At 37.3% G+C, this 24,000-nt stretch overlaps 2 protein-coding genes across 6 annotated transcripts in view; one reads left to right on the top strand and one right to left on the bottom strand.

The window, feature by feature from the left end:
* BRCA1 (BRCA1 DNA repair associated) overlaps window positions 1–22,267 on the bottom strand; it is a 77,153-nt gene extending 54,886 nt beyond the window's left edge. The window contains 8 exon segments of the mRNA XM_051994357.1: window positions 144–189; window positions 1,502–1,607; window positions 4,941–5,080; window positions 5,864–5,952; window positions 6,829–6,906; window positions 12,388–12,441; window positions 20,620–20,720; window positions 21,943–22,267. Of these exon segments, the coding sequence (XP_051850317.1) occupies window positions 144–189; window positions 1,502–1,607; window positions 4,941–5,080; window positions 5,864–5,952; window positions 6,829–6,906; window positions 12,388–12,441; window positions 20,620–20,699 (593 nt within the window). The 5' untranslated portion in view covers window positions 20,700–20,720; window positions 21,943–22,267.
* Window positions 22,268–22,360: 93 nt separating this feature from the next.
* NBR1 (NBR1 autophagy cargo receptor) overlaps window positions 22,361–24,000 on the top strand; it is a 32,418-nt gene continuing 30,778 nt past the window's right edge. For 3 of the 5 annotated variants that reach the window (XM_051994351.1, XM_051994350.1, XM_051994347.1), the window contains exon 1: window positions 22,361–22,450. The gene's annotated coding sequence lies outside the window, so the exon portion shown is untranslated. Of the gene's footprint in view, window positions 22,451–22,876; window positions 23,256–23,296; window positions 23,399–24,000 lie in introns of those variants that run through there. The other 2 variants (XM_051994348.1, XM_051994349.1) reach the window with 2 other exon arrangements.

The following is a 24,000-nucleotide window of genomic DNA, read 5'->3' as shown; positions in this document are numbered from 1 at the left end:
TGTTATATAATAATCAAAGAAAATTATTTACTTCACGTACACATCAGGTAATATACAGAAAGGGTTTTCTCTGTATTTGTATTCCCTGAACCTAGTACTTAGTAGGTGCTTTAGGAATGGTTGTCGATTGATCTTCAACTTACCTGTTACAGACAGCATTTTTCACACCATCTTCAGAAGAATCAGATCCTAAAAACACCCCAAAATATAAGTTAGAAAGCTTCTAGTTGAGGTAAGGTGTAAAAACAATATCCTTTTCAAACCCTCCATTCTAAAAAAAAGGAATAAGCATGTAATCACCTGCACTATGCTTAGCACTTTACAAATAATATTTCATTTGAAGATAAAGCCACTTAGCAGACTGAGCGCTAAGCTTTATGCCATCAAGCGTTCCAACATTTTCCCTTTTATTCCTGGCTCCCATTAGTTCTATGCTTCCTAGTCACTTCTCAAGTCATGTAAGGAATAAATAAATGACTATTTCTAGCTCCATCATTCCCTTAGACCTCAAGGTAGAAACTTCTTTATTTATCTCTCTCTTCTTATAGTATTTATATAGTACTTCCTATATAATGGATACCACATTAATGTCACTGAATTCAAATGACAGATTCTGTTTAGCTGTAGTTATACCACACACGATATATTTCAAGCTTTAAAATTCTTGACCAATGTGCATAAACTTTAATCTAACAGTGTCACTTCTAGGTCTATATATCCCAAATAGATCATAAAAAAGGGAAAAGGACCCACATATGCAAAAATGTTTGTAGTGGCCCTTTTTGTGATGGCAAGGAACTGGAAACTGAGTGATTACTCACATGACTGAATAAGTTATGATATAGGAATGTTATAGAATATTATTATTCTATAAGAAATGATGAGCAAGATGATTTCAGAAAGGCCTAGAAAGCCTTACATGAACTGATGCTAAGTGAGAAGAACCAGGAGAACACTTTATACAATAACAGCAAAATTATGTGATAATTAACTGCTCTTTTCCACAATACAGTTATCCAAGACAATTCCAATAGACTTGGGATAAAAAATGCCATCCCCATTCAGAGAGAATTATAGAGACTGGATCAAAGTGTAGAATTTATACCTTAAAAAAAAAAAAAAACAAAAAAAAAAAACGAGCTTTTTCTTTTTTGTATTTTTTCCCCTGGTCTGATTTTTCTTGCACAATATGACAAATATGGAAATATGTCTAAAAAGATTGTATATATGTATATAACCAATAACAGATTTGTCTGCTGTTTTGGGAAGGGGAATATAAGGGAAGGAAGGAGAAAAAACTTGGAACACAAAACTTACAAAAATGAATGGGGAAAACCATTTTTCTATGTATTTGGAAAAATAAACTCCTGATCAATCACTGCATTTTTTCTTTTGAAAGTTCTTAGTTACATTCAAAATGTCAGTGGCTTAAGTCAAAACATTTTCTTTCCTCTTTTCAATTCCAAAATGCCACATATAACTTGCCTGGGAGGAACATTACCTAATTCAATGTAGACAGCATTATTTTTAATGCATTTCTTTTGTTTTCTCCTCAGCGAACCTTTTCTGATGCCAAGGTCAAAAAGCTGAACACCAAGACTGGCCTCCTGACAAAAAATGCAGAGAATAGTTATCTACTTACTCAAAGATAAAAAAAAAAAAAATTACCTCTTTGATCTATGTCATAAAATCTCTACTACTGGCTGAATTTTTGTACTATATCAGAAAAGAAAATTCTCAGAACTGCCTGATTATAATCAATTAGTTAAAAATCAATCAGCTATTTTATAGCCAATATTTTGAAGGGTAACAGAAAATAGAATCTGGATTCATTTAGTACTGTTTTCTAATCTTCCAAGACCCCCCCAATGATACAATTCAATTAGTTCTGATCAATTAGATAAGTGGTTCTCAAACTTTTGCTTTCAGTATCTTTATCCTATTAAAAATTACTGAGGAGCTCTCTAAAGCGTTTTTGTTTATCTGGATTATATTTATAGACATTTACCATATTGGAAATTAAAAACTATTTTTAAAATTTGTAGCCCCTCTAAAAGGATTTCAGAGATCCCCAGGATTCTCTAGACCATATTTTGAGAACCACTGAATTAGACTTTTAGTCTTTTCTATTTTCTATGATTGTGCAAAGAAAAAGGGTATTATTGAACCCGAAAGATCTATAAAGACAGAGATCATATCCAACTTATTTTTGAATCTCCTTTATTATAGTGTTCAGCACCTATTAGACACTGAAAGGATAGTTACCTAGCAGAACTTTTTACTGGTCTGAGCATCAAAGAATAAGTGAAAAATACTTGAAAGATTCTAACACTACTTTTATCCAATTTTTTTTCTTTTCTTGATTTTCAATCTTCCTGCACTCACTGAAAGATTGCTACTGCCCATTGTTATATTTGTTACAAATTTGTTAAGTTCTCCTAACTTCACCTTATCATTTTCACAAGAAAGTTTGGAAATAAGAGTGTTCTAATTTATGGCTGGTGAATTGAAATAGAATTTATCTTTTAAACCAGTTAGAGAATACTAGGTTCTTTAAAATTAGCTATAAGACAAATAAAGTATCAACATAGGGGAAAGGCTCAAGAGGTTAAGTTTGAAAGGGATCTCACAAGTCTAGCCTGGCTCCTATTTGAGTGATGATACTTTCTATAAAATGTCTGAGAGGCTACCTAATCTCCACTTGCAGTACCTAAGTGATAGAAACTTTGGCTATCTACCAGAGGCTACCTTCTGGCTATTCATAAGAAATTGTTCTCTGTCCCCCTTCCAGCCCCAAAACCAACAAATCACAAATCCAAAAAAAATTGAGCTGAAATCTAGTGTTTTGCAGCTGTTTCTTCTCATTTTTCCTTCTGGGGCCAAACAAAAAGGCTAATCCTATTTTCCATGTGTCAGCCCTTCAAATACTTACTTAGACTATTGTCTTCCATAATATGGTATAGTGGAAAGAGTAGAGGCACTTGACTTGGAAGGAGGGGACTTTGGAGTTCAAATCTCACCTCTGAGATGTAATAGATGTGACCTTGAACAAGTCACTTAACTTCCCAACACCTCACATTTTTCCTCTATAAAACAAGAGGGTTGGACTGGATGGCTTCTAGTTCTAGACCTACCATTTCTATGACCTCTCATCACTCACTCAAAGCTTTCTTTCTCCAGGCTAAGTAAACATTAGCTATGATCTCTTATCACTACGGCATGATTTCCTCAGGTAATCATCTCCTCATCATCAGAGTGGTTCTGGACACAATGATGTTTCTCCTAAAATGAAACCTCTGCAGGTAAACACAAAACTTTAAAGGAGATCTTAAGAGGATGGAACTATGACCTGCATTCTGAGTTCTGTCCCTATTTTACTATTAGTATAGCTTAAGACTGAATCATCACGACAGATCTACTTCAGTTCCCCATTATGGTGTAGGGTTGACTCTGTTCTCAAACTTTATGACAGCAGAGTGTGAAATATGGTGGGTTCTATCAAACTAGAAAGAATTTGTGTACAGGCTGATAAACTCACTCTCAGTTACTCTCAGAGAGTTGCATTTTGCACTGGTGGAGGAACGAAATATACTGATGAAATCACAAGTCCCTAAATTACTGAAATCTAAGATTGTGTCAGCTTTTGGGGTTGCAACTTCACATTATTGATTCAGATTGAATCTAGTAATATAATCCATTAAAAAGAAGAAATAAAGCCTGAATATAACTGTGATATATTTAACATGTATAGGACTATTTGCCATCTGGGGGAGGGGGTGGAGGAAGGGAGGGGAAAAGTCGGAACAGAAGTGAATGCAAGGGATAATGTTGTAAAAAATTACCCAGGTATGGGCTCTGTCAATAAAAAGTTATAATTATGAAAAAAAAAGACTGAATATAAATCTGAAATTAGAATTTTCAATTTAAGAATAAAAAACAATTAGTAAATAAAAAATTGAATCTGCAATAGAGACTCTCTCTAAAAAAGTAAAAGAGCTGAAATAAAAAAACACTGAAGTAGAGGATAATTTGACATAAAAAAAAGCAAAAGACAACATTTTAAAAACCACATATATTCTACATAAGACTTTACAAAGGATGGGCAAAGATAGTTTAAGGATCACAGATGTAGAGGAACACATCTAACTCCAGAACCTAGACATCGTAGTATAGAACATAACAAAAGAACAGTCCAGAACTCTTAAAACTCCTTCTCTCCCTACACAAACTGCTGTTTAGCTCTCATCCCCTTTCCTACATTTGGACAGTTGTTTTTAAAAAATCTAAATGAAAAATTTCTATTAGTTACCTCTTTCCCAGTTTTGTGTCATTCACAAACTTTCTAAGAATGTGACTACCCTTTTACTCAAATGACTGAGAAAAGCATTGAAGAGGACAACACTGTTTCTGACTCTAGATTTGTCTTTTAACAACTCTTCCATCTTCACTGGAGACTGCCCAGAGTCTTTCTTTCATCTTACAATTGCTTGGGAAAGTTAAGGCTTGAACATAGTTGGCAAACACTTGGCTTTCTTGCTGGACACAGTTTTCCTTAAATTCCTATACCACATGGGGCAGTTAAGTGGTGCAGTGGATAGAGCATTGGCCCCAGAGTCAGGAGGACTTGAGATCAAATCTGGCTTCAAATACTTACTAGCTAAGTGACCCTAAGTCACTTAATCCCAATTTCCTAAAAAAAAGAAAAAAGAAAAAGAAAAGAAAAGGAAAAAAGAAAAAGAAAAAAAAATTCTGCAATACTTACTATTTATAATAATTATTAGGACATTTAATCATGTACTACTTTGCATTACTACTTAGTTCTGACATATGTATGTCTTGCCTTTGTAACTAAATTTATCAATTCTTTTTATATTCTCTCTCAATGCCTCATACCGAGTTATAAAAGCATAAAACAAATAAAAGGATAGAAAAGACTTTACCAAGGTTGGGTTTTCTGGTTCACTGGCTCTGAATCTTTTTGTGCGGTTTCTGTAGCCCATACTTTGAATGATAGTGGCTTCTTTCTTCAGAGGCTCAGGAGTCCTCTTCTCCCACTTTGAAAAATCCTGACTGTTTGAAACTGTTAAATAACACCATAAAAAACCATGAAGGAAAAAATTAAAGTGACTAGATATAGTTATCTATAATTTAAAAACCCAGTTATACCTGTCTACTCTTACTAGAAAATCTAAAAAACAATTAGCCAGTACAATATAATTCAAAGTACTACATAGGGAAGCAGAAAAGACTGGTCTTCACATCCACTAGCTAAATAACCCTGAATAAGTTATTTAACTTCCTGTTAAGACTGTTTCATCTGCAAAAGCGGAATAATATTACTCTTGTTTCCTGCCTCACAGGTATAGTAAAGAAAGATCTTTGCAAGCCTTAGGACACTAGAGAAATGTGAATTGCTATCAAGAGCAGATTTTGAGTCAGGCTATCCTTTTTCACTTTTCAGATGAGAAAAACTGAGGCACAGAAGTTAAGCAGCTCAAAGTTCTGTAGAAAGTAAACTAGGGCTGGGATACAAATCAACATCCCTTCACTTGGGCATATTGAATGCTATCTCTGCTTCTTTCCAGGACCAGGCTACTGGGATCCTGAGACTGAACTGAGCCTTTTCCCTTAAATCTCTTCTTTAGCCCGCTTCCTAGCAATAGCATTATTATTATCATAATTGTTATCATTATTGGGTCTTTTTTTCCAACACTGAAGACCAATAAATCTTTCAATAACAAAGTCAGGAGTGCTAATATAGAAATTACAAACAGGAAATTAAAAATGAATTATAGCCACAGAAAATAACGGTCCCTCTTTTTGACTACAAGAGCACCATTCTTTGTAGACATCCAACACTTACAAAGGAATCCCGTGTCAAGCTCAAAAGCACGAATAGTTTTCAGCAGTCCTTCCACAAGCTGTTTAAACCTTGTACTTTCTCGTAGACTTCTGAAGAAAAAGCATTTGATGGATTTTTTAAAAATGAAGTCATTGTCCATGGTTTCAGAGATATTTGAAGAAAATAAATAAATACAAGGAACTGAATTATTATATAAGGAGGAAATGATAGAATTTGTCTTCAAGGGGCAGAGAATTAATTATTCTAATTATTGCAGACATTACACTATAATTAAAAAATTATTCACATTAGAATAAACTAAGGGACAGCACACATTATTTTTATAATTTAAATCTCCAAAGAATCAAGTACAGCCAAAACCAGTAAAACTCCCTGAACTGGAGGTGTCTCAAATCTGTAATGGGCAAAGAACTCTGATATAAATCAAGGTCATCAGGGAGTTCGTTGCTTTTTCTATCCAAAGCTAGTGCCATAACTTCTCTCAAATCCTGTAATGTGGATTACTAGATGAAATCCTAGAGAAAAAGTGTTGCTTAAGAAAAATCTTAAAATAAAGAGTGATTCAAAGGACAGGTTCGAAGCTTCTGTACTTGGGTGGGAGAAACAAAGGGAAATAGGGAGGGCAGGAGACTGGAACAAGCTCTGTCTATCCTGGACATCAGGAAAAGTAGGTCTGTTGCTTACCAGTTGTTAGGTTTAGAGTAAGTCAATATAATGAAAGAGTTGAAGTGGTTCCTCAGGGTTCCTTCTAATGTTTCAAACATTCTATAGGAAAACTGGCTGATGTTAACAGAACTCAAAAATTTCCAATCGCTTTTAGAAACAACTCATTCCACTATTAAAACACTTTCCTAAATCTTTGCTCTACTGATGGTTAGGATTGGAAAGACAATCAACTGTGCTGTTGAAGAACACCTCCTGTGTTGTGGGTTTTCCTACCTCCCATCATCAAGTCAATTCTATACCTTTTGGTTACATTGTTCTTGCATAGTGGACACTGAGACGGTCCCTTCTTCTTGCCAAGAAGCTTCAACATACAAAATCTATTTTAAAAAAAGGAAAAACAAAGCAGGTTACCTTCAGTGGCTGAGGAGTACCATGGAGAAGGGTGTCATCCATGACAAGATAATATACTATATCTATGTTAAAGGTGAAGTACAATCAGGGTCCCTGGAATTAGGGTAATCAGATGACCTCACTCAGAGTTAAAAGGGCTTTCATAAGTCATCTATTCTGATTCATAGCTATGAGGAAATCCCATCTAGAATGTCAGTAAGGGGGCTTCCCAGACTTTGTTTGTGATAAGGGGAAGAGGTGGAGTCAAGATGGCGGACAAAAGAGACCTGCCTGAGCTCTTTCTCATGTCCCTTCAAATACTTTTAAATAATGCCTCAAAATAACTTCTAGAGTGGCAGAACCCACCCGAGAGAAGAGTGAAACAATTTCCTGGCCCAAGACAACTTAGAAGGTCAGTAGGAAAAATCCGTTGCACCAGGGTGGGAGTGGAGGCAATCCAATGCAGGCAGCTACAATGCAGACTGGGCTCCAGCCACCAGGAGCAGGCTTTGGGGGCATGAGGGGGAGGAGTAAGGGCTTGTGTCAGGTGAGGCTGCTGGCAGTAAAGGGTCCCTTTACTCACAGCAGTAGCAAGGACTCTGGTATTACCCATACTTGTTTGCAATTCTGGATGACAATGAGGAGGAACACTAATATATTAGAACTTGCAACTGCAGGGAAGCTGGGACCCTGGTCAAAGTTCCCGGATGGAAAAGAATGTTTGGGAGTCACTTACAGACCAGTGTATGGCATAGGAGAGTAATAAATGCATCCCTCCCTAAATCATTCCATCTTGGAAAAATTATTTCTGAAAACAACTGCACAAAAAAGCCAAAGCTTGGGATGGTGTCCTTTCCACTCTAGTAGCAGGGTCTCATTTTTAGTAGAATTGAAAGTCAAGAAAAAGGCTAGAAAATGGGCAGACAGCAAAAAAAGATTCTGACAATAGCAAGTTACTGTGGTGATAGGGAAGATCAAAATGTAAACTCAGAAGAAAACAAAAGTCAAAACTTCTATACTGAGGGAGAGATTTACCTCCTTCCTAGGTATCCTATTCCACTTTCAGAGAGTTCTAATAATTATGAAGTTATTTCTTATATTAAAATAAAGTCTGTTTCTCTGTATCACCTCTCCTTTGTTCTGAGATTTGCCTTTTGAGGTCAAGCAGATCAAGTCTAATCAATCCTTCTTCCACATGAAAAGCCTTCAAATTACATAAAGAAAACATTTTATGAGTCTTTTCTTCCTCAGACTAATCCTTTCAATTTCTTCAATAGATGCTCAAATGACACATTTCCAGTCTCTTCAATATCCTGCTTTGGACTTGGTCCAATAGGTCAGCAGACAGCGCTGTTGCACAACTGGATGCCAATGCTGTGTGAGCAATGACCTTTGAAGACTGAGGATATAACCATGTACACAATGTACTGCTGTAACCAAATAAAGTTTACAAGCAATTTAGTTTGATTCCTAGTTAATGATATATAACTATCACTTGTGTTGCATGGCAATCTGTCAGAATTAGAATGCACTTCACATAATTAACTATGTGTGTATTAAAATAAAATTTAAACTATCTGAAATTCATATTTTGAGAATCTTCAGGTTAATGTAATCAGTTAGGCAATGACTTGAGTCTCAATATGGGTGGCAAATAACCACCATTCTGGGGACAAGACAGCAGCCCCTGAGCGCCAAGAAATAAATGACTATAGCTAAGGAGAGCTGAAAACCCAGATTTCATTCTAGGAGTTATGATTGGTTACTTTGATGAATGTGAGAAAAGCCATGACTCTCTGATTGGCTGATGAAGTCTATAAAGTCTATAAAAGGCTAATCTTTTTTTCCAGGAGAAATGACAAGAATAGGCAAGGGAAAAAGAAAAAGGCCAAAAGAAGAGGTAGAGAACATGAAAAGCCAGAAGGAGCAGCTGTAATTCAATCTCCTAATAGATAACAGATTACTGATTTATGGAAAAAGGATACTCTAGCATGTTGGCTTGAAGGAGACAAGTCACTAGGATTAGACCTGAATAATCCATGAAGGTATAACAGTGTTCCAACATGATAATACATTGACCAGTATAGTCCTGCAGTCAGGGAAAGGAAACCATATTCATCACTAGGGTACTGTGACAATGACAAACTCTGGGCACACAAGCTGAGTGCTTGGTAGGAGGTAAATAACAACATAGATCCTAATCTTCCTCTAGTGAAAGACATTATACAGTTAGAGAACATCTTGTCCTGTCCCCCTTTCCTAACAGTATTATATACTAAGCTAAAAAGAAAATTTGGATTCCATGACTTAAAGAGCGAGCACAAGAAAATCCTGATTAATAAAACATTGGTTTCTCTAAACCATATACTCAGAAAGGACAAGTCATTCATATTCTTAATAACACCAAGACCAGACCCTACAGCAATGGAACAATCATCTAAATCAGAGCACCCTGGGACCCTCTTAGGTTCAATGCTTAAGGCATTGAAAAGGTAAAAAGTTTTTGGGTAGTGGTACAAGTGAGTCATAGATGGGGTGACTTCCTCATTTCTGATCACTTCAATCTTCTTTTCAAAGATTGTATTCTATTCCCTGTTCAAGAAACCATTAACTCCTTACCTTAAGATTTAAGGTTATTCTTAATTTGGCTCCAGCCTCATTTTGCCTAATTCCCCTTCCTACCAGATTCTATGTTTTGGCCAAACAGGGCTGTCCCTCTTCTTGTTACTCATTCCTGAAATGGCTACTCCTCCAATCTCCGTTCTTGGACTTCTTCCTTGTCTTCAAGGACCAACTCAAGGCCTATCTTCATGAAATTTATCTTAATCACTGTGCCCTAGCCCCGAACTTAAAATAATCCCTCTAATCTCTTCTTAGGATTTATCTCACAGTCCCATTTATCAGTGGTATTTTGTGTCTGCTTTTCCCCTCACTGGAGGGTAAACTGATTGACAGCAGGGTCTATACTGAATCTCTAGCAGGCAGTACATTGCATTGCATGTATCAGGAAATAAGTGGTTATTAATTTGAAATGTCTTTGGTGTTTCAAATTGAAAGAAGTATTTGAAAACAAGATATAATAGTTGGTAAAAAAAAAAAATTGCAGGTAAATCATAACATCATAGAGAAGTTTTGTGGCTTTTCCCAGAGAACATGTTTCTGAACATAGCTGTTTTATTAGAAATTTTAAATGTGGAGGAAACCATTCCATCCTGGTGGGTGTCAGTGAATTATGTATAATCTCTTGCAGAATACAACCTCTGGTGAATGAAAAATGTCATTATCAGAGTGTTTCCCAGGGTGGCACACACTGCCTGATACTTCAGAACGTAAGTTAATAAATACATGATGAAAGACATTTTTTCCTGACTTTTCTTAACCTTCAGGGAAAGATCATTTCAGAATTGTAAGCTTGCTTGTAGCTAGAAAAACACGTCCATTATTAAATAATTGTAGAACACAATTCAAGAAGTAAAGCTAGAGTATGGGAACATTATTATTTTCCCGTCTCCCAGTATTTCCTCATTATTCAATCTATAGACTAGAGTATCATTCAGAATATGAAATGTTATCATAAATGAAATTTATCACAGAAGAAATTTCATAAGAAAGCTAATCATGCAAATGTTCAAAGCTTTCAGTCATCATTATATTAAAGATATATTTTTTAATATTATTTCTGCCTAAAATTCTGTTTAAAAATTAAACATTAAGGAAAGTTTGAAGGAAAGTGGCTTAATATCATTTACAGGAGTATATTTTTATAATGACATTTGGTAGTCTTTAGGTCAGGATTTCTTAATCCACAGTGCTTGAACTTAAAAAAATATATTTTGATAACTATGTTTCAATAACTTTGTAATGCCCCGTATTTTATTTTGTACTCTTAAAAACATGACTCTGAGAAGGGGTGCTGCGTTAAGAATTCCTGCCTTATAATATCTAGGTCTAAAACACTTTGGCAACAAAATCTTGAAATTGTGAGGTATGCTATCTTCATGCCCCATCAACAAACAATGCAAATGTAAGAGAAAAGTGGAAACAAGCTTCAGAGGAGATGCTTATCCTCTATGCTAATAATGCAGAGAGAGAAAAAATCCTTATGAATGCTGCTGACAAATGAAAGAACTGAGATCAATAGTGAAGATGATGACATTTCTTTTCTTTTCTTTTTTTTTTTTTTTGGACAATTTTCTAAAGAGTAAGAAAGTCAGTTAGGAGAAAGGTGCTTAGGCCTTTGAATCCCTAATTAATTTTGGAGAAAGGCAACTCAGGAGGTCACACAACTATATTTCCTTTGCTCCACCTTGATAAGGAAGACAAATTTTTAAGAAAAGTAGATCCCAAAGACTTTTCAAGAAGTGAAAAATCTCATGCTCAAGATAATTATTTTTAGAGACGGGAAGATGGAAAACCTTGTTCAGGGGTTGTAGCAGAGAGGTAAGAGGGACTAAAATGGGCTCTGAGTCACTAGATCAGTAAATGAACCCTTGGAGCAAAAGGATAAGAAAGGAGGGCTCAAGGATAAGAGAAAGGGAGAGATGTCTCACAGTGTGAGGCAGCAAGGAAGCAGAGTGGTACAAGAGAAATAATATTGAATTGAAGCCAAAGTCAGAGGTCCTGGATTCAAACCCAAGCTTTGCTCTTACTACTGATAGGTCCCAGGACATTTATGCAATCTGGATTCACTTAATAAATCTAAAATAAGAGGTTATACTGGAAGATTTCTAAGAGTCCTTCCCATTCTTCATCTGTGAACAAGAGTTAATACTTATAGTTCAGGTTTATTTTCCTAGAGGTAGAAATAGAACATCATTGTCCCTTCTAAATGAGGTACCTGAAGACTAAATCAAGTTTACCTTTAGGACTGCTTTAAAAGTTAAATTTCAAAAATAAGGAGAAACTCTCCTATTCCTCCTACCCACAAAAGATTCCTCCCTCCCCCATTCCTATATCATAGATATAAATTACTTGAAAAGCTCAATAAAGAGTTAACATAATACATCAACATTTCTACGTCAGCACGATATAAATGTCTAATATAATATCCTTTCTTGTTTTGAAAAAGGTTAGAAAGCAAGAAAATTGTGGGCACAAGGGAATGCTATTAATGGGGGGGAGGGAGGAGCAGAGAAAATAAATAAATAATAGTGTCTGAGTAATAAGAACAAATGCTGATTGCCTCAGTTTTGACCTCTCTTTTTTTGTTCTTATACAAATAAAAATGAGTGTAAAGGCTGGGCCATATAGTAATTTGTGCCCTGCCAAGGAGTTAAATATGTTAGCACTTTTAATAGGAATTGGACTTATAAGTATGGCAAAATAGGTTCATTAAAAAGCTTTTGCAAAACAAATGGTGACAGATTGAAATTGGGTTTTTCTTCTTAATTTAATTTAAATGGCTAAAGGAAGAGGCTAGAATAAGACAAGTCCTATTATGAAATTGTGGGAAATCTTTTAACACTTACTTGCAAAATATGTGGTCACAGGTCGTAGAAACAGGCTCTTTAATCAACTCCAGACTAAAAGATAAAAAAGATTGTTTATTTTTACTGTAAAGTCAAAAACCCAATTTTTTTTTAAAAACAGGAATATCCTTTGTAAAGACCAAATTAACATAGAACCAGAACTTTCAGGATTTTACAATTAGTCTGAGGTAGAGATTTAATGGTTTAAGAATGATTTTGATTATTCATTTTCTCTGCATTTTACACTTAAAAGACTTGCTGTCAAGTAATACTCATTGGTATATTGTTAAATGCTGTAAAATAATTTTGCATGCATGTGTATGCGTGTGCGCGCACGCGTGCCCAATTCTCTAATTACCCTATAAGTGATGTTATCTTCTGTTATTTTTATATCCCTTTCAGTAAATAATCATCAGCACAGAACTGGTGCTCAATAAATGGCTCACTATTCAACAAGATCTACAGTCATCTATCTCCAAACTCTTTACCTATTCACAAATGGTCTAATGTTTCATCTTAGTTTTTCAATGCTTTCTCTTTAATTTTTTGCCATTGCTCTTTACAAAGACCAGGATAAAAGATATTCCTAGTATTGGGATAAGAAAATGGTTCTTTTCAAATAAAAAGACCTTTGTGGGGGCAGCTAGATGGCACAGTGGATAGAGCACCAGCCCTGAAGTCAGAAGTACCTGAGTTCAAATCTGGCCTCAGACACTTAACACTTCCCAGCTGTGTGATCCTGGGCAAGTCTCTTAATCCCAATTACCTCAGGGGGAAAAACAAAAAACAAAAAACAAAAAACAAAAAAACTTAGTGGAAGGGCTAGTATCAATCCTTTGGGCAGAGACTGGTATCAATCCTTTGAGCAGGGACTGGTATCAGTCCTTTGGGCATGGGGTTTCTGACATACTGCAGTATCAAAGAAGCCATCAAATCCAAACCTCTCACTACATATGAAGAAACTAAGTCTGAGACAGGTTAAGTGACTTGTCAAAGATTATATAGCTTGAGTGTCTGAGGCAGGTCTTGAAGCCCAGGAACTCTAATCACTTTGCTGGTTAGATGCCAATAAGATAATAGAAGAAACAGAGGATCAGAGAAGACAAAGGATCTGTCTAAAGCCATAGAGGCTATAAGTAACAGAACTGGATTTGAATCCAGGTCCTCTGCCTCCAAATACAGTATTCTGTGTACTATACCACAATGTTTTGGTTAAAAAGGGAAAATAATGTTTAGGATTATATAGTGTTAATACAGTGTAAATTATAAAGCACTATACAAAATATCACTATTTGGATGAAATTAAACCAAAACCAAAGGGCTAGGGCATACAGGAGACTCCAAGTTGTTATTGTACTTCTACTATATCTCTTAGCAACCAGTGAAAGAGATTGGATTTAGCTTTGCTACCAGATGGTTGTCATTCTCATCCAAAAACTCAATTTGGAAATAGTCACATTCTAATAAGGTAATTATAATTCAAACTACCCAAACATGCCACAGACATAAACTTCAGGATGAAAACTCTAATATGTGACTGTGTGTGTATGGGTATGTACCTCCATATGGGAGACTGGGATACATGTTGATGAACATTTAGATGGATAAGAGAGAAAAAAAAAATCAGGCAAAATCTGTTCTCCTAGTTAACTGATGGAGTCAATGTTTATAATAAAGAAAGGAAAAGATCCAAATTTAAATATTTTCCAAAATAGATCCATTTTAGGCCCACTGCATATTTATATATGATTGGTAGGAAAATGAAAACAGTTCAGTAAAGAAAAAGAATACTCAGTTCAGCAAGAACCCAAATTATTTAAATCTAGGTATGAGAAGCAAAGGCAGCAAGACATACTGGAGTTAGGTGACTCTAAACTTAGGATCGAAGTATAGTGGGAAAAGCTCTGGCTACTGGGTCAAAGTGATGTGGTACAGGCTTAGGAATGACATGACAATAACTCTAAGGCCACCTGGTCTTGTTAGTGATGTAGTTGGAAATGATACATTTCTTCCCCTAAATTATCCTGCCCCAGTTTACTCTACATGATCAGGATGCTAAGGCCATAAATACTGCTGGCTGCCTGTTGGTCTGTGATAACAAGGTTTTTAAGATTAAAGAGCAACAATAATAAGGTGCTTAAAATTGATATAGGTGCAGAATAAAATTGGGGGTTCATCACTTGACCTAATGACACTCTGCCCAGAGCACTATGGATACCACACCATAAGATCAGAACCAGACTACTCCTCAGTTCCACCTCTAAGCCATACAATTAGCACATCAGTGACATGAAACACCTGGTTTCTTTTTTCCCAATAAATTTATCTTCCTGTTACTGTTTCTTGGCTAACTTCTTTTGGAATTTATCCTAGCTTTAATTGGCCTTACAATTATAATAAACTTTGCACCTTGATTTGAGAAATGGGTTTGAGCCTGCAAGTTCTTTTTGAGACATCTTGTGACAGGGATCTGAAACCCCAGCATTTTTGGAGTGCCCTTGGACCTCAACAAAAGGACCTGGATTCAAACCCTGCTTTTGAAGCTTAGACTATTTGTATGGTCTTAGGTAAATCCCTTAATTTCACTAGACCTCAGTTTACTCATTCATAAATGAACAAGTCAGATCAGATGACCTCTGAGGTCGATTCTCTTTCTGCTCTAAATATGTGAATTTAGGATTAAATGACCCAATTGTGACACATTGGTTGTGCTTCTGTGGGTAAATCACACAAATTCTAGGTGCCCTAGACAATTCTCTACAACTTTAATAAATCATGGTCCAGTTACTGATCTGTATTACTAGAAGATATTACCTATACTGATTAATCACGTCTGAACTAATAATAAATGAAATGGAATACTCAGAAGTTGATGTCAACTATTTTTATTTGATAAACTCATCTCTCTTTTTTTAGGTGCTAGCAAAAATAAGGCCACGTAGACAACATGTCCTAAGTTCAATACTTATTTTATTCTCTGGTGTTACTCTGAAACAAAGGGACTTAGAACAATAATATTAAAAAAAAAAAAAGTCAAAGCTGCAAGGCACCTTAAGGTCACCTTTGTCCCCACTCCTTGTTTTATAAATTCTAAAACTGAAGATGCTAAGAGAAGTGAAGGGACGTAATGAAAGTTCTAGAACAAGTGAGGTAGCCAGGTTATTTGAGATAAAAGTCCTTGAAATTCAGCCTTCCTATTATGCCAACAGTTTCCAATAATCATCATAACACATGTATTAAGCACTTAATTACAAATGATGCTTAGAAATACCACACAAAACAAGTTAAATAGACATGATTTCTGTCCTAAAGGATCCTTTAGTTGAGCCAATTGACAGATACTTCCAAGGAAAGAGCTTCAGAAGTAACAGTTGTAACATACACAGCAATAGTAAACTGAAAAGCAAAAAAGCATTAACCTCCCTCTTTGCATCTTTAATTTTTAATCTATGAATGTTTTTAATTGATTGTTTAATTTGCCAGAGTAACAGAGAAGGCACATTACATTTTTGTGATTTGGTGTGATGGAAATGCAAAATAAATAGAGCCAACTGTTATACTACTCAAGACATTTTGATCATTCTAGGAAAATACCACAAGAATTCTACCCCAAGTTTTGTGCTTTCTCAAGCGATATTTCCCCCCAATATTGTCATATCCTGCTAACCTGGCTCTGCAATCTTTGCAAAAAGTCATAAATTTCTTTAGGCCCCTGTGGTTTATTGCTTAGCTAAAATGTTAGAGGATTTTTTCTTTCTAAATTTTGCCTATATTTGACTGAAACTTAGAACACAAATTCACCCTATTTTCACTTCCCTAATATGAAATTTTTGACACTCTGCACTTTCATGTGATAGAAAGAAAAATGCTTGTGAGCCTCAAGTCATCTTCCTTTTCAAGCATGAGGGACAATGAGTACTAACTATACATTTGTATTCTCAATGTCAACTATCTTTGCTTTTTAAATCAAAATTTTCTCACATGTGGTATGGATATAAAATACAGGATTTTTTCACATAGGGTTACAGTCAAAGGTTCTGCCATTTGGTCCTTCACAAACACCAATCTCAGTCATGACTGTACTTTGACCATTTTTTAATCTTATCCATTCTTAAAGAATAATTCAAATATAGAAAGTAAAAGGTCCAACAAGGGATGTTCAGGACCTACAGCAGAAGCAGCCCAGTCTCAGGGTTATCTTTAGGACCTTGAGCATAGTGGTAGCTACCTTCTAAGGATCCAACATGTCAATTCAAGCAGAAGTTGAATTCTTTTTGTCCTCCTCCTTGCCTCACCACATATACTTCTATGGGAATGTTTGATTGCTTATATTTTGCAAGGTATTTTAGGTTGGGGGCAGGAGGCGCTACATTCATTCATTTATCCCTCCTCCCCCAAACAAGACAATTTGCTTTTTTGACCTGTGTAGTTTTCATTTATGATTTCTTGAAATACAATTATGAAAAAAATCTTTAAGTAAGCCCATTATGTTTCAAATGGATCTATCTACTAGATTACCCTTTAAACCCAACTCACCAAAGAAAAGTCAGTTATAGCCCCAGCCCAAGTCTCACTGGCTTACTGTTTAGATTTTGATAGCACAGAATGAGTATAAATAGTATTTGTCTTCAGCAAGAGTCAGGAACTTTGAAGTTCTCCTCCTGGATGGTAAATTAGGCCATCTTTTGTCTCAATTTTTACCTACACTTTAGTGACTGAATGGAAGTTACCTCAGTCCAAAGACCTCAATTTAGAATCTGGAATGGCTAATCTTACCCTGTAGTACTTTGGGCCATCATCAGTAGTTTTGACCTTTGCCTTGCCCCAACATGCCTTGGATTGCCATTAGTACTCCAAAAGATTGGCCAATACTAAGTCCTAGATCAAGTCCTAGTGGGTCATAGTTTGGGTCCTGATAGATTCAGAATGAATATAAATAGTCATTTCAGTTCTGGCCAGAAATCCTGAGGGCCTTCCCCTCCCAGATTTATTTATTTTTTATGTGGATTAAATGAAACAGGTGGTTCTTTGCCTCAAGTGTTAAGCTTTAATCACCAAATGGGCATGGCTTCAGTCAAACTGAGACAGGTTAAAGACTAGTTTAAGAAGACTAAGGTCTCCCATTAGACGGAGAGACTGGCCACCTCCAGTCACCCTGATTTGCATCTGGCCGCTGGGCAATAATGGCTCTGGAAGGGAAAGTGAGGCTGGTGACCTCTCACAGCCCTCCCCCACTTAAATCCAACTGGATGAGGTCCTGAGTAATTAGGTGGGGTTGACAGAAGACTGAAATATGAATAGAATTACTCCCAGAAGCAACCAGGATGGGGATCATCAATTTAATCTTATAATCCCACCCTCTGTGGAAACAGTGGTTACCTTCCCCCACCCCCCCTTGCTGTGTCCAATTAGAAATCCAAATTATGTCAAACCCCTGAGATTAAATTTCCCCTATAAAACTGTTCATGGCTCATGCCATCTTTGCTGAATTCTTTTTGAGATTATAACCCACCACAGCATTCTATTTCCCTTCCCCACTCCCCCATGGTAACTTCCTCTCATACTTCCCTTCTTAATGTATTATGGTCTTTCTCCTTCTTACAGCTAACTCTTTTTAAGGGGTTAAATCTCTTTTAGGATTTAGCCTGCTGTCTAAGAGAATACTCCAATCTAGGGGGCAGCTAGGTGGCTCCATGGACAAAGCCCCAGCTCTGGTCAAGAAGACCTGAATTCAAATCTGACCTCAGACACTTAACACTTCCTAGCTGTGTGTCCCTGGACAAGTCACTTAACTCCAATTGCCTCAGCAGGAAAAAAAAAAGTATGAAGGAGTCAGGTTATGGTGGGCTCTGATTCCTCATGTTCCCTTCTTCTGATTAATTCTGAGTTCCACTAGGAAACTTGTCTTTTCCATTGTTAATTGTTAAAACCCCTTTCCTTCCTAACTATATGCTCTCCCACTCTATGAAATAAAGTCAAAAAGCAAATTTCATATTTACCACTTCTTATGTCTATTGTATCTCTTCATTTTGTCTGTAACCTCTTCTCCTAAATAAGTCTACCTTTTGCCACAGTGAATGTCCATTATGAATTCTTCACATGAATGAACCCAACATTTGGTGCTCTCCTAAATGACATCCAACTCACCTGCACATCATGGCATCATCTCCCTAATGTTATGGATCTCTCTGAGAACAGACAAACAACAATAAAAATCCAGGCCCTTGTCTTGATGTCTAACTTGTAGACATAGATTTGACTTTGAAATTCAAATGGATATTAGAAATTACTTCATCAGCACAGCAGATAGCTTAGCAGAGAAGTACAGAGTGCAAAGTCTTTCAAATCATAATAAATTAATCAAACTGGCAGATTTTCTTAGTTTGAAAGAAAGGAGAAAGGGTTTTGTTTCAGCAGAAGATTCTTTTCTCAGATTAGTTTACTATATTAGATTTCTGAAGCATCCTTTTAAGGACAAAAGAGACACACATATACTTTCCCTGACTGAGGAAATTCCTCAGCCTATTATCCTTTTCTTCCTTTATAGTACAGTACAGATTCAAAGCTCCTCTATGAAGCCCTCCCTGATCTTACTCAGATGAAAGGAATCTTTTTCTCAGTGAGAAAAATTCCAGTCTTGCAAGCTCTGGCTAATATGAAAGCTAGGGATCTACTCTGAAAAGGCACTGGGAGTGTCTTACAATCAAGAATTACCAGGATGATAAGAAAATATTATGTAGCATAATTTCTCATAATGCACACTTTTTCTTACTCCCTTTTATGAGGTATTATATCTATTTGTATTCATTCATGTTTTATTTTCCCCTTGATAGTTTGTAAGCTTTTTTCAGGGTTTATTGTTTATTGAATTGAATCCCAAAAGAAATATACCCACTCTAAACAAGACAGAAAGTATACTGGGTGAGTGGTGGTGGTAGTTTAAAAAAAAAAAAAAAAATCCCCAGAGAAGAAAAAGTTGGAACGTATGAAACTTAATCAAAGGAAGGTGTCTCCTGTCATCTCTATGTCATCTCAATCTTGAACTTTGTTATGAGAGAAAGGTCCTTTACTTAGTTTGCAGACTAGTATTTTATTCAAAGCCAAGTTACACTGTGCATTCTTTTAAATGGGACTAGGAGATCTCTGACTCTGGAGATCAGTGTTACTGTTGTTAAGAGTCTTGAAAGAAATGTTCCTCATACTGTCTTCTGCCATTGTAATCATCATTTGAATTGGGGCTATCACTCATGCCATAATGCCACCTTAAACAGATAGTGAAGGCCCCCAGAATGTCAGGAAACATTGAGGTTCAGGTGAATCTATCCTCAAGTTGAAAAAAAATTTCAACTAAATCTAGTAATTTTTGATCGCAAGAAACTCACTGTGTCTTTTGAGAATAGATCTGTGGCTTTCAGTCAGAGCTGATAAAATTGCAAAGTATCAAATAATATGCCAGCATCTAGCCCAACAAGACTTTAGGATTTATAGTAACCCAATGATTGTGGGGATCCTGGGATCTAAGCAATGAATATATTATCTGAAATAAATAACAAGAGATGTGGCAATTTCATGACAAAACTGATGGATTCAATCAAATGAAGTAGAGATGAATATATTACTGGTATGAGAATATACAGAATGAATATAAATAAAGGCTAAAAAGTCTCTACTATTTTAGTAAGATATAATTATTTTATTCTCTTGTTTTAATCTGGGAAGTGAATAGCTATTTTCCTTGCACTAGGCTGTTTTAAGCATTGTTTTTTCCTTTCCTTTTTAAAAATAAAGACATAACTTTATACATGTATGTATTTTAACCTATCATGCTTTATTATTGTTACCTATTTATTCAGAAGAAAATTCTGATGGGAATCATGTGATATTGGTTTTGCATTTGTTTTTTCAACATTATTTGAAAAAAGTAAAGTGGTCAGTGATTCTAAATCTTCTTTAGTTTATGACTAAAGTATTATTCTTTTCTAAGAGGAATCACTAGAGTAGAACCTGGGGGCATGTGAATGTAAGTGCAAGGGTAAATACCATACAGTTTTCAGCATACTGTATGCTGAAGTAAGTAAACCTTTTGAGAACCATTATCTAATCCAGTGTACTTTCATCTCTCTAACATTCAATGTAAATTCTTCTAATGATTTAAAGCCATTTTCCTTCTTTTGTGTTGGCATGGGATTAGGAAGGGATCACAAATAAATGATGACTGGTCTACAAACTTACCAGATAGGACATTCTAAGATTTTTTGCATCCCAATGAGGACATTCTTTACTTCGTCGATACTGACTGTAGATAAATCCATTTCTTTTCTCTCTCACTGAACCTTAACAGACACAAGGTAAAAATGATTTGGAAACAAATATTTCACATGAAACATTTTTTGAGTTTGCTTTTTAAACACAAAGTCTTAAGATTAGAGAGCTCCAACTATAGCCTTAATCAAAATTAAGTACTCAAAAAGGCCTTTATGAAAAGCAAAATCAAATCTAGTATTTTTTATGCTATACTTAGATTCGTTCAAGTATCTCTCCTTTTTACTTTCCAAGATTTTTTCTTCTACCTTTTTACCTTTTACCCAGTATTACAAGTAAAGCAAGCCTCAGTTTGTTTTCCACTGTCCAGAAAAGTAGGATACTAATATAGAATTTGCCCTTGCTGCTTTTCACTTTTAAGGTGTTCTCACTTCTTTTACTGAAGGGGATTAAGGGTATCATTACCTCTTAATCCCCTTTAGTGTTTCTCTTGCTGTCCCCCAACACTTCAATCCTAGATTCTTACATACAGACTGCACATCATTAATGATATATATATATATATACATACACATATATATATATACATACATACACACATATATACATACATACACACACACACATATATATGTATGTATGTAAATATATCACTGACCTGGCTACCACCCTTATTACCTATCACCTGGTCTATTATATCAACCTATAATTAGCCTCCTGGCCTATGACTGCTCTTCAATCCACTTGCCACCCAACTATCAAAATGATATTCCTAAAGCACATATCTGACCACTGGCTTCCCAATACTTTAAAGATAAGACATATCTATTTAGCATATAATGCGCTGGATAATGTTGTTTTACTCTATCTTTCCTGATAAAGCTCCAAAAGAGCCCCACAAGGACTCCCTGTTTTTACCAAACTTGTTTATTTGCATTTTCTCATAAGGGGTCACTCACTCGTTTTTACCTCTCCATGCCTGATCCCCCGCCAAGCTTGGAACGCTCTCCTTCATTTCCACCTCTTTCAATTCCTAGACAACTACTCGAGGCCTAGTTTGCGCCCAAAAGTTGGTACAACAGTCCCTTAGGCCGCAAACCACACTCAATCACCTATTGTCAGCATTCATCTGATTTCTTCCCACTGCAATGTAAGTAAGCTCCCTGAGGGCATGGGCTGCTTTGTTTTGGTTTCGTAACTTCAAAACACTTGCGTTTAATGGGCACCTAATAAACGCTTGCAGAATTGAACTGAACCTCGCCCCTTCTTCCCCAGGCTTCCCTCTAAACTCACTTTAGTCCTTTTCTCTTCAAGTTCTCTCTTCTCTCCGCCCAAGTAAAACACCAAGGTGCCTGGTCCGCATAAAGCCTTCTTCTTTCCGGAGTCTTCTATGGGATCTGGCGCGCAATCTCAGTTTCAATTTATACTGATTTCCCGCGCTTTTCTGTTGTCATGGTATCGGAACTCCGCCGACAGCCTCGAAGCCAATCACAACATCCACACGACCACGTAAACAGGGTGGGAAGAATGGGTTTGGCTCCTTTTGAGGGCTGTGATTGGCCCTCCTTACTTTCCGTAAGACGGAAATGGAAGGAGCCGGAAAAGGAAGAGGTTACGTACTGCGACGGGAGTGTTAGGCTCCGCCCTCTTCTTTTCTATTCTCTCAATCAGTGGGTTATTACGTCACAGTAATTGCTCTCCGAGAGTCGGAACCACCACCGGGAGCCACACTGTCCTTAGCAGAGCAGCAAGAGAAGTCCCGAGTCCTCCACCCCTTCCGCCGCGATGGGAATCTCGCCAGGTAAAGGAAATGACTGAGACTACAATACCCAGAGTGCATTGCGACAAGAGTCGCTTACGTGCGTAGTCAGGGGTGTGTATGTATTGGGGGGAGGAGCAATGAGGTGCAGTGCATCTTGGAAATCGTAGTCTCCAGGAGAAGCTGCATCGCGGACTTTCGTGGGACTTGGTGACGATAAAAAACAGGTCGAAGAATGTTCGCGTCACACGGCGGATACAAATCCTTAGATTTGTACAAATCTGTATATCTGTGTTTGGAGAATAGTGGTCAGGGGAAAGATTCTGGGAGTTAGGGGTAAACTACAGGTCCCATCATATCCGAGGTGGCTTGTAGCTGACGAGGCCAACTATCCAAGGGATCAGTAGGAGGAAAGCCGCTCTGGCCCGCTTCCGCTACGCCTTCTTTCTTAGTGTTTGTTATTGTTGTGCTTCTCCGCTCGCCGCCCCGCCCCGCCCCGCCTTATCCTAAACCAATCAGAGGCATGTCAATTCCGAGGGACAGGGGCCCCAACCAATCGTCCCTTCGTGGGCTCAGATGCCCTGAGTTTGGTCTCCATCCGCCATGTTAGAGTCTCCCCAGAGGGGCAGCAGCTGAGCCGGCCCCAAGTAGTCCTTGCACCGGTGTTGGGCAGGCGCCCCCCGGGGGCGGGAAGCGGGTAAGGAGGCTCGAGATTCCTCCCGAAGGTGGTGTCCCGCTGCCTTGGGGCAGAGCTTTCGGAGAGCCGTGGACAGGTCACCGCGGAGAGCTGCGAGTGGGCCAGGAGCTCCCGGAACCCGAGGGGTCGAGGCCCAGCCAGGCCTCTGAGGTGAGGAGGTTCCGAAGAGGGGACAAGGAGGCGGATGGGCCCCGCGAGAGGAGGGAGGTCTCCCGGCCGGTGTTCTGCCCGGTCCAGGAGGGAGGGGAAATTCCTCGTAACTGGCCCCTGCCCCAACCAGGGAAGCTGTGTCAGTAAGTCAATATTTAGTAAGCGCTTACTGTGTGCTATATACTGTGCTAAGCCCTGTGGCAGTAAGGGTCCGGGGTTGTTGCAGTTACCGTTGGCCCTTTAGACTCGGGCCCCTCCTTAATACTATATATCCTTCTTACCTTCCAATCCTTTTTGTACCAAAGACATAAAAATAGTGAGTGAATAGCTAGGAGAATCTTCAGAGATAAGATTCAAGTTCAAGTCTTCTCTGTGGGCCAACACCGCCTCTCGGCTTCCCTCACGGCCCAGATAAAAATCTCGTGTTCTAGGGGAAGCCTTTCCCACACTACTTCATGCTAGTACCCTCTCCTTCCCTTGTTTGTACCTAGCTCTTTGCATGTTGTCTCCCTGTTAAGACTATGAGATCTTTTAGGTCAGGAGCTGTTTGTGCTTTTCCCTGTATCTCCAGCACTTAGGCACACTGTAGAAGGTTAATAAGTGTTTATTGCCTGACTGATTTCAACCAAGGCAATTTTTAAGACTATAAAAAGTTTCTTAATAAGGAGTTCATGAACTCCCAGTGGATCTTTAGGTAAATTCCAGGGTCGGTGAATTTGGATGGGGAAAAAAAGAAATCATATAT

Source organism: Antechinus flavipes, chromosome 4 (genome assembly GCF_016432865.1).
Source record: "Antechinus flavipes isolate AdamAnt ecotype Samford, QLD, Australia chromosome 4, AdamAnt_v2, whole genome shotgun sequence".
NCBI lineage: Eukaryota > Metazoa > Chordata > Mammalia > Dasyuromorphia > Dasyuridae > Antechinus > Antechinus flavipes.
This window is presented reverse-complemented; position numbering and strand designations above follow the sequence as displayed.